Source organism: Cynara cardunculus (genome assembly GCF_001531365.2).
Source record: "Cynara cardunculus var. scolymus isolate 2C chromosome LG 13, CcrdV1, whole genome shotgun sequence".
NCBI lineage: Eukaryota > Viridiplantae > Streptophyta > Magnoliopsida > Asterales > Asteraceae > Cynara > Cynara cardunculus.
This window is the reverse complement of record NC_037540.1, coordinates 23,077,303-23,089,241: the sequence shown is the minus strand read 5'-3', so window position 1 is coordinate 23,089,241 and position 11,939 is coordinate 23,077,303. Positions and strand designations below refer to the sequence as shown.

The 11,939-nt window shown below is 33.3% G+C and overlaps 1 protein-coding gene across 8 annotated transcripts in view; it reads right to left on the bottom strand.

Moving 5' to 3' along the window:
• The window catches only part of LOC112524372 (protein PIR), a 57,852-nt gene extending 51,891 nt beyond the window's left edge, over positions 1–5,961 (bottom strand). For 5 of the 8 annotated variants that reach the window (XM_025134156.1, XM_025134160.1, XM_025134161.1 and 2 more), the window contains exons 1-3: positions 5,791–5,961; positions 5,564–5,648; positions 2,700–2,772 (exon numbers count right to left, since the gene is read on the bottom strand). In XM_025134156.1, the coding sequence (XP_024989924.1) occupies positions 2,700–2,772; positions 5,564–5,617 (127 nt within the window). In that variant the 5' untranslated portion in view covers positions 5,618–5,648; positions 5,791–5,961. The remainder of the gene's footprint in view (positions 1–2,699; positions 2,773–5,563; positions 5,649–5,790) is intronic. The other 3 variants (XM_025134157.1, XM_025134158.1, XM_025134159.1) reach the window with 3 other exon arrangements.
• Between the last annotated feature and the right edge of the window lie 5,978 nt (positions 5,962–11,939).

Here is an 11,939-nt window from a genome sequence, read left to right as displayed (position 1 = left end):
TAAACTTGTCGATCTTGATCATTTGTGGAGGCATCACTAAAATCTTGATTGAATCGAGGCAAGTGCTCTCGATCACCAAAGGATGACCAATTCCAGTCACCCTCCACCTAGAATCGAACACTAGTCGCCAATTGATCACCAATTACAGTCGCCAGTCACCAATCGATCACCAATTTCAATTGCCAGACACCAATCAATCACTAATTTCAGTTGCGAGACTCCAATCGATCACTAAGTTCAATTCTAGAAACCAATTGATCGAGCAATCCCAATTGATCGCCAATTTCAGATGATGCTTACCCAATCAATCGCCAATTTCAGAACAATCCAGAGACCAATCAATCGAACAATCCCAATCGATCGCCAATTTCATAAGCCGCTCCACCTTGAATCCCGTTACCTTGAATCGGTCTTCAAGATTGACGCAATTGATTGCCAAGATTGCAATCGAAAGGAGCAATTTCAAAAAAACAGATCGTCTTGATCAATCGTAGAAGCAAGAATTGAAATATTCATAACCAACAGAAGCGTATCTTTGATCACCACGCTCTGATACTAATTTGTTAAGAAATTACTAGAGACCTTTTTTAGAGAATTTGGATGCGTGAGGCCAAGAATTTTATTAGATGAGAAAAATGAAGTGTTTACAACATGATTAGCATGTTGCCCCCACTTATTTATAGGCTAAACAAAAAGAAAAATAACAGACTAACTAAACTAAGTCTACTAGAACTAAAGTCACACCACTCGACAAGCTTTAGTGTTTTTGATTTTTATGTTCCCTGTTAGTGTTGGCCAGTTTCTTATGAATGGATTATGCTTTAAGATATGCTATTTTGCTTTATCGTTGGTTTTATGCCATTTATGGTGGATGAAGTTCTTGAAATGCTTTGGTTGTGGGTTGTGTTTCCAATGTGCAACTCTGCATATTTTTAATCTTGTGGGGTTAGCTCGACTGGCATTACGGCTTGTACCTTTGAGGATTTTCTTTAGAGGTCACCGTTTGAGTTCTGCAAGGCCATTGGAAATTTTATTGGCTGTTCTTCAAGGACTTTAGGATTATTTGAGTTGTGCTCAAGCTGTCCGACCCCCATAGTTAACAAAAAAAACTGTACACTTTTTAGCAGCATCTCCTACAGATTCTTTAAAATTGAAAAAGTGGACATTTTTTTAGTTTTTAATTCATTTTTTTCCTTTTGGATATTTCAGAACTTAAACTAAAATGAAGAAAGTAGGGTGTAAGAATATAAATTTTTTCAAAATTGTAGAATTTTTCATAATTAAATTCTAAGAGAGAGAAATGGCTCCTCCCTGTTGCCTCGCCTCACAGATTAAGATTTAATTTTCTACGAGATTTTTAGCCAAATGTGATCTCTCATCAAGCTGGTAAAATTTGGTGCTTCCTTTATTATCTATTCAGCTTACAGTGGTCAGATTGTAGATCTATGATTTATGTTTAGATGCTTTGATTTATTCTCTTTGTTTGTTTAAAAATTTAAACTCAATACCACTATATGACATTACATATATTCTTAAATGTTGATTGTTTTTCACTTTCACATATTTTTTCATGGTTGGTGTAATTTTCACCTACAATGTGTAACATGAAGACGTATAATTTCTTTTACTATTGTTGGAACAGTAAAATCTAAATGGTTTTGGGATCTTTGAGGTCGACACTCCTCGTGGTGAGTTATTTAATATTTTTTTTGTTTTTATGGAACACAGAATCATCTTGCATATAAAAGCTAAAAACATTACAAAATTCATTAGAAAGTAAAAAACTAGACAAAAAATTTAATACTTTGACTACTAAAAGAATACCTTTGCTGTGAATATCAATAAAGCTTATGATCTAACAATTTCGAATGCTCGCTTTCATTTATTCAAATTTCACATTCCCGCCGCATTTGCACGGGTACATAACTAGTACAATATAATATGTAGATATGTGTGTGTGTGTGCGTGTGTGTTTGTGTGTAAGCGATCGTAGCTTGCTGCTGAAAAACATAATAGGCTAGTGCAGCTTGCTTCGCTCTTCAAGCTCCGCCCCCCTTGCTATACCTCAAGTAGATTTTAGTTTTAGCATAATCTTAATTAGCTTCTTTCACTCCTTAAGTTGGACATAGATATTGATATGGGTAAAATCTTGCACCATCTGGCAGCCCATTCGAGCATCAACTTGCCTGTCAGCAGCACCCATCAGGTTTAAGGCTCAAATTTAGAGTCATCTTTAACAACTCTGATTAGAGTCTAATAATGGTATCAAGTCATCTAACCATGTCATAACTCAAGGGAAAGGTCCTAACGTCCTAGGAGGCTTATCCTATGGTTTAGAGATTGACGCTTATCTCAGATGAGCCCTAGAGACCTTAAAAAATGGTTCCTGCATCAATTAGAACCTACTCATAAATACAGTAATTTCTAAAAATCTCAAGGTTAGTGTTACCTAAAAAATCTATGTGAAAATGGCATTCACTATTCTGGAATATTGAATTGTAATGGTAACATGCCTCAAAATTCCAAGTACATATAATCAAGGAGAACACATTTACCGCCATATTGCTATAAGATAAAATCTGCTTCATACAAATTTTATGATGAGTGAGAAGATAACGCATAAAATAGATTAAATTGGTATAAACAGCCACAAAAGTTTAGTGAACATAGGAAGAAATGAAAGAAGTAAAATCACATACCTATTGGACTAATTGTTGCACCTCTTTCAGATGAAACCCATAATGCTGGGCCTTGCACCTCCGGTTGATCATCCTATTAGTTACAAGGAGTTTGAGTGATTGACATGTGCAACTCTTAAAATATAAATACAGACAATAAACAAAGCCCACTCGCTACATTTGGAAAGTTTGCCACCTAGCTTCCATAGAAGAAATTTAGTGTTGTAGATAATTTTACATTTAAAAAAATTTACATTTTATTGGTAATATACAAGGCCCGCCCGTTACATGAAATGAAATTTAAATCATCTAGTCTTGTTTCAAAGAATACATGCCATATGCAAGGTTGCCGATAAACCAATAGGGCAAATTTAGAGTGGTGAGAAGCAAATACACGACAAAAATATTTGTTAGCAATAGAAGACAAATATCAAAGAGAGCAAAACCAAGATTACATGTTGAATAATATAAACACAGCAGTGAATCCTTATCAAATTAACAGCTTCGTTATTTATTCATCTTTATACACCAAAACTTTAACTATTTAAAGTAAAATTAACTAAATAGTAATAATGATAATAATTATAATAATAACAAAAGTAGAAATAACAAGAATAACAATAATAATAACAACAAAAAGAACAGCAGTAAGAGCAATAGGGTTGGGTTCCATTGACGATGAAAGTTATGATGAGAAGGGTAAGAGAGGATTTCCACCCTTGGATCAATCCTAATTGAATATCAACCCTAATGAGATGCACCGGATCAATTCCTGTATCAAGCGCAACTCATGGGGTGGGGTGTGATTAAAAGTGATCAAGTGTCCAGTTCCTTTCTTACGCTTCTCACATTAACTCCTATTCTCACATGATTCTTTGTCAAGAGCAATAACATTAACTATGAACAAACAAAAATCCCATGATTATACAAACGATTTAATTGTATTGGAACATCTTGCATTCCAAGGTTTCATTTTTTTCTAGAAAACTCATTTGCATTTAAGATGTGAAGATATGTATATGGGATAGGATGTTGGTTATTGAGTTCTATATCAACATAAGCGAGTATAACTTCATGTTTCCTTCTTGTTTTCATTTTGGCTAGTTTTACTTCTGTTTATTCTTTTAAATCTTAGAACCATCTAAGAACCTATTGCAACTCCTTTTGTACTTCATCATTCTTCCACCAAGTCCTTTACTTTCTCCAACCAACTCCTTTGCTAACCTATAGTTCTACATCATAATCTCTTCCCACATCCTATTAGCTTCCCTAGTGATATCTCAATGCCCCTTATTAACCATCTGCTCATTAAAAATACTTAAATTACATTTGTGTTTTACATTCAACCACCTTGTGGGTTCATCATGCCTAAGCCAACAAGCATTGTGCTAATGTGGATGTCCGCCACTAAAGTCCTATGATGCTTCAAACCCACACTAATGAAGATGTGTATGGACCAAGTTTATCCAAGAGTTCTTAGCTACCAAAGGTTAGGAAGCCATGTTTCCTACAAAAAGCATTTACAAGCAATAAAGCATAAGCTAGTGTAAAACTTACAAATTCTTCTCCAATTTAATTCTTAAACCATACCTAAAACCTCCATGAATTATTTCAAAGGCTCAAATTCATCCTCCTACATGACCATTAAGATCTCCCATAACAAGCTTAATACTAACAGGTATGCCTCAAAAAACTAGAGGAAATAAATTGAAACAGTCAAGAAATTTCATCCAAACTTATACAAACGGGGAGCAACCAAAGGAGAAAACCAAAAACAATCTATTGAACCTGCTTTCTTGGTCTTTCCCTATGAAATGAACTCAAATTAATGACTATATTGCAACCGATATTGAATTTATCATCACAATCTATATGGAGTATTACAGATGAGGACCAAGCTGAGTTGATGTAAGTGAGCTATAACCTAATTTATATGTGGTCATAATTTTTTAATGTTTATATTTATACAAGGGCATACGGCAAATACTCATGCACACTCCTCAACCTTTGGTGAGGATTGAACTCTTGACCTCCTGAGAGGCTGGCATCTACCGGTAACGCTGGGCCAATGAGCCTTTTGTTAAGGGGTTCATAATTGTGCTCAAGGTTGTAAAACATCTTTTACTACTAAAGACTTATACAGTGTGAAGCCATGGCAGTCTAATATGTTGCTTCTGTAGATATTTCTAGAATAACCAACATTTCATATTAAGAACTACATAATTCCTAGAGAAACTATTTTATCTCGTCCATTTAGAATAAAACCTTTAAAAGGGTTGAGAAATAATGGCTTGATAACGTATCGTCAGAGAAGCAAACTTGACTGCCGATTGCCTTCATATCAGCTTCCACATACAAAAGTAAGGAGAATGAACTATCCTCTTGAGTCTCTAAGCAATCACAGCCTCTTACTAAGGTTTCTATAGTTTGTAAGGTTTCTGTAATCCTTCTAACATTAACAAGGACAAGGCAAAATACAAATCATCTTAAATCTTTAACGAAATAACCACACTTTCAATTACCCAAATGCTTGATATAAGACTTACAGTACTCCTTCTCTCCAAAAAAAAAAAGAAAATGGAAATAAAGATATACAGGTTGACTTTTTTGATCAAACCATCTAACTTCCAACTTCAAGTCTGCCAATAATTCTTCAAACATTTAAGAAAAATTATGATTTTTGCCTCAAATTTTATGAAAACCCAGATATAGGATACTATTGGTGCTCAATTAGAAACAAGATCTATATCAATTTGAACAGAACTCGGGATTGCATGATAAAAGTCTAAAGGTAAAAATAAAGCAAAACCAATCTATGCCATATTTCATACCCTCTTAACATCAATTTTACCAAGCTTAGCTACAATGCAGTCCTACACACGTACCTCCAGTGAAAATGTAGAAAGAGCAGCAATTGCTTCTTCGACAGGAACAGCCATGGAAATCTACCCCTACTGAGCAAATACCAATCTGTTAAAAGTTGAAAATTAAATAACCCCGGATCGTTACTGAACGGCACACCGTTGTCGCATTATAATTTGACTGTTAAACTTCAGGAATTCAAAATAGTTCAATACTATGTTGAATTAAGCCAGTGAAAATAGATACTTACTCTACCCGAAGAAATACCGTATGAAGTGAATGATATATGATCAAAATGGAGGAGAAGATCGAAGAATTTGTTCAGTCTTGAAATAGAAGTCTAATGACGTCGTGGAACCCACACACAATGATCCAACGAATTGGGATGGTGCATTTTTGGTAGAGTATTTCTTAAGACACTTTCAAGATCGAAAATATAGGGTTTTCCACGGTTCTCTAAAAGGGCAGAGAAATCGGATTATTAAGGTGACCGCTACACGGATTATTAATCTTGATTTTAATATTTAATTTTTTTTTTATCGATATAACATAATGATTTTGAAAAATTGATAATATTTTTATTTTTAATAAAATAAAAATTTAAAAATAACATATAAATTTAAAGATAGTATAAAAATTTAAAAAAAATAAATCGATGTTAGTATCAAATTAAGTATTTAATTTTTTTTGTTTAACAATATAATTTTTTTATAAAGATAATAATAAACATTTTGTTATAACTCAATAATTATCTTAATTATATTTAAAATAGATGTTTATTATGTATTTGATCATGTTTATCTGCAGTTAGTTATACGAATTTAAAAATGAAGCTTTAATAAGTTGTACTTACACAAAATTACTTGTAATCTTGAATTTTAAGTAATATGCATCAATAAATAGTACTTTGTGCATAAAAATGGTTTGTAAGAGTCAAAGATCTTCCAGCCTAGTGGTAAGGCTTGGGCATGGCATAGTCATGAACCCGAGTTCGAGCCCTGGGAGGGAAGTGTTGGCGACATTTAAGTGGGGCCATGTTTTGCCTCCAAAAATTGTCGGGGATTAGTCGGGCTTTGGCCCGGACACCCTTCCAAAAAAAAATTGGTTTGTAAGAGTTCTTGTCAAATGTTTTTTAATATAGATAGATCTTATATTTTATTTTTTTGACTTAAATTTTAACTTGTTTTGAAAATGTAAGTAAGTTACATTGATTACACACATACACTTTGTTAAAGTGAGATCAGCCAAAATAGTTATTTGTTTCGTATAAATTGGTGTGTTAGCCATTTCTTCCATGAGTTATCCAAATATTAGTACATCGTGAAGTCTCACTTCCACAATTTGCAGACCCGGTTAAAAGACAAAAAAAATTGTTGGATTTGACTTAAGCTCATAATTACGACGGCCAGATTCGCAATGATGACGGCCATCATGTCATGAATGATGCATATAGCTTAATTTCCTTCTTCCTAGTCAACTACGTGCACATAATTTGTTAACCACACCCACCTACATATTAGTAGTAACCCATCTTCATAATATATATATTTTATGTAAATACCCACTAATAACGGATCTTCACATTTTTTTAAAGATCCAGACAGACTCTCTTGATTTTTGAGCTTCTTCAACTCAGATTCCAATGTTTTGCATTTATGGTTCTCTGTTGAATTATTTTGGTTAGATTAATGGTTCTGTGTTGTTAAGACCAATTCAATGTGAGTTTGGTCTTTTTTAATAATGACCCTTCCAATAGGTTTCTTCAACGAAAAAATCATGTAATGCAATTCTATATATTTACCACATTTTTGGTGTTTACTGATTGAGAACTTCACTCGAGAGCCACATATAAGAAGGGCTTTTTGTTGGTATTTGGTAAAGCCCAATGGAATAAGTCAGTCTCGTATTTGGTATTTGACAAAGTTCTTGTTAGGAAATGACGAGCCATCTCTTATATTGATCTGTATAACAGACTTTGTTCGTGTTTTCTATTGTGTGTTAAATCAATTAACGTATTTCAGTTGAATTGTTTTAAGTGTTAAAATTAGATGGATATTTCAGCTGAATTTAATTGAAATGAATTGATTCATATTTTAGACTTCTGACGTAAAAACAAACACTGACTGATTCAGATTTCATATTTCAAACATAAAAACAAGTAGTCTGACTGATTCAGATTTCAGACTTCAGCACCACCTCTTAAAAATTAGAAGTGAAATCGGACTTCAGACTTCAGCACCTCTTAAAAACAAACGTCACCCTAAATTTCAACAGTTAACTAAGGGGTACTTTGGTCTTTCAACTATTTTATTTAGTTTTACTTTAAAAATTAATAATATATTGTTATATTTATACTTATGTCTATATACCCTCTCCTCTTACATCCCATGTATGCCTTTTTCTCACCAATCCCTCCCTAGCTCTTTTCTCACTGACGCCATCGTAAGCTCTGTATCCGGCGATGGACAACACTAGTGGCCTCCAAGACATGTGCCTTCATATACTGGAGGCTTTCCATTGCACTATTCCCTCCAAAACTCCATGGAAGATTCTCTTAACATGAAGCTATAAAAGTTTGCAAAATTGCAACTATGAATCTCATGATCAGAGGCCATCTATAGACTCATATCCATTTTGTTCATCTCTTCCCTTTTTCAAGTGTGGTATTTGAATCTTAAAAAAATTTAACAACAATTGCGTTTTGAAAATAGGTTTTGGAAAAGGGCTTTGATTAAAATTTTGAAAAAGATGGGTCAAGGTTTTCATTTTTGGGTTTGATTCAACTTCAAATGGGTTTTGAGATTTTTGGGATTTCTCTTCTGATTTTGATTCAACCTCAAGGATTGGCTTGTGATTCAACTTCAAATGGGTTTTGGGATGTTCCAACACTGATAAGAGGGATGGAGGGGAAGAAGATCAAGATGGTTGTGAGGAATTTTGATTTAGCTTCAAGGAAAAGAAGAATAGACGTTGTTGCTATAGCAGGTGGGGAACAGTAACTTAACTGAAAATTAGTTAAAATGTTAAAAAAACAAAATTACTCTTAACTTAACTAACTTTTTCTAACAGAGTTAGTCCCAGGGACGAAAAGTGAAACGAAGTGGAAACCACATGGACAAAAAATAGTTTTTAACGACCATATTAGACTACAGGGACGAAATCTGTAGTTTACTCTTATGTGTTTTTACCTTTTAATTTTTAATATAAGAACTTTATAAATTAATATTATTTTTATTTCTTTCTCATGGTATTGCTAAATTAATAGTAAATTATATGATTGGTCCCTATGGTTTACATAAAATCACGTTGTGCGTCCCTAAATCAAAATAATTATAGAAAATGTCCCTGTGGTTTACATTTTCACATGTCTTTCATGCTATTACCTGAACACCGTTAAAAACATAGGTTAAATGAGTTAACTCTTAAGGGTATTTTAGTCTTTTTAGTGCTTCTAAATTTTCTTTTAAAAACTTATTTTTGGATTTAAAAACCACAGGGACCAATAATGTAATTTACTTTATCTATTTATATGAACTTGGAACATATATATATATATATATATATACATAGGGAATTTCCAGATTCTGATCCATATACAGATCCATCATCACCAGTATCAGTTAATAGTACACACAGAGATTTCTAGAGGCGATAAAGTAAGCAGTAGCGTTGGTACCCGACAAACTCCTGCAAAACTTTAATAGAAATCAGAATCGTATATTGTAGCTTTATAGGCTTTTGATTTTCATGGCCTAAATTTATAGGCTTTTTGACTCTTATATCTTATCACTTGTATTATTAGTATGTTTAAATTATAAAGTATATCTTTTGTAATCATAGATAGACATATGAAGGTCTATAAATACCTTCATTCTCTTCATTTGTCTCCAAGGAATATCTATGATCCTTGCTTTAAAGCTGTTAAAATCTCTTTTGTAATGCTGTGTATGTTTCAGATTGTTTTTTCTCGAGCTTTGTTTGTAATTTTAAAAGTTTTTCCTTGAGAATAAAATTCTTTTGTTTAAGAATTGAATTTTCTGTAACATCCCCCGTCCCCGTAGTCCGGAACGGGCGGTGTCACTAAAGGGACTTAATTCTAAGACACAAACATTGCAGAACTACTAATAAACTCCAAACATAGATTAATTTCTAAAACATGCTTTACAATCCAAAATATTATATTCTATCAACTATTTATAAGATTAGAATATTATACATCCACCAACGAGTTTACCAACTCCAAAAAGTCAAACGCTCGATCTCAAGTCCCGTCCCTTATCAAAATCACTTGGAACATGTCGTGTCAGAAAACAAGAACACGGCTGAGCACAGGGTTCAGTGAACAGATTGTAATATAAACTTGAAATAATAATACGTAACATCGATAATAAAGCGGAAGACTTAAAAATCAATTAAACTAAATTCATAGAAATCAAGACGTTTCACAGTTCTCATTTCAAAACATCATTTAAACACAATCTGTTAATTCTTGTAGTATTCGTGGGGTGGCCAAACCACACGAACTATCGGGCCGGCGTGCGGGCACACACCCCGAGTCCCCCGTGAATTTAACCACGGTCACATGGTGGGTAATCCTAGGATCGATCCATCCGCCCTGGAGCCAATAAAATCGGCCTAGTCCATAAGGTGTGTTCACGTAAGCCATTATTGGGCCTAACCCTGTGGACCGAGTTCACCTGCAGGACGCCATGACTACAAAGCCGCCATAGAAGGCATCCCAATTAATGTGCCCATTAATTGAGTTGTTCTGAAAACCAAAAAACAAATAAAACATGTGCCACTACCCGGATGACGTTCATAAAAAGTCAACCTTCAAAGTACTTCATAAAACTCGAAACTACTTCAAAATATGAGAATCAATTTAACAAACTTGAAAGATTCAAACTTATAATTCAACGAACTAAAAACAAGTGTTCGCGATAAAGATTTAAGAGTTTACGATAAAGATTCAAGAGTTCATATATATATATATATATATATATAAAAGTACGTAATTTATCGACCACTTTTAAGCAATCAATCACAAAGTGGTGAACCACCGTTACGAAGGGTCAACTACAACAACTAGTTGCCCAAGAGTCAAAGAAAGTGAAATCCGTACCTTAGATGGAATAGAGAAATAAACACGATCAAACCGAATTCACGGTAAAGTTCGACTTGCTCGCGTGCCTTACGAATGCGCAAATCGGTTATTACTTAAACAACGTAAGACCATATCCTAATTATACTAATAAATTACTTAGGTCCTACACGATTATAAACAACTTAAACTTCAAATACGATAGCCGAATATGTATTACGAAATCGACGCAACACTTAGCTTTATATAATTCCGATTCGACTTTAACAGCTTTTGACCCTCATTTTCGGGAGCATTTTTCCCCACTTAGAGATCAATACAGAAAATACTATCTAAACGAAAGATGTAGTATGATATGCGATGAAAGTACTGGTTTTCAAATCACCTCATTTGAATTATCCATCTATTTTATACGAATTTTACAAAACAGCAGATCAATCCTAAATACATTGCAAACAGCTCCGAAAACACACTGTTTCGAGCCACTTAAACTCATAACTAGATTTTCGACCCTACATGAAAGTTGTAGTATACATTAAGGGCTTTGTAAATGCAAAATATGAGCTTATTTCGACATACGTTTTATAAGTTATACACTGTCAAAGTATGGACCTGCATAGTCGGTAAAATCCGATTCCGCAATTCCCGACTAACTTTTATAATCCAAATTCCATGATTCGCTACATTTACGTGATATCAACATACTTCAACATACTAAACAACAAAATAACTCCAATGATCGCTACCCTAAGCTTAATCATGCAATTTTATCCTTTTCGGCATTATATCGAACAATTGGTGTGTCGTTAAACATATACACCAAATCTAACCATAATGAAACCATAATCTACCCTTTTAATTTTTACATCAATTTAACCAATCTTAGCATTCTAAACATGAAATATATCATACTTATAACAATATCTATCCGTAAACTTATACATAATATAATTTGTAAACCAGTCTAAAAATGTTAATATAAACACCCTAATAAAAGTGAATGAAATTTATACCTTTATGAAGGGTTCGAAGAGTGCATTCCGAATATATAATTGTTAGCTTGATTCCTTCAATAGTTTGCAAGATATCTTAGAAAAAAGAAAAAAAAGTGAGAGAAAGATGAAGCGGTTCATGAAGAAGATAGAAACTTGCGTTGGATTGCTTTTTTTTTTTTCTTCATATATATATATATATATATAATCCGATGTTGGATTGCTTATTTATTTATTTATTTCTTCATATATATATATATATATTATATAATATATATAATTATTAAAAGTTTAGAAGTTTGGCAG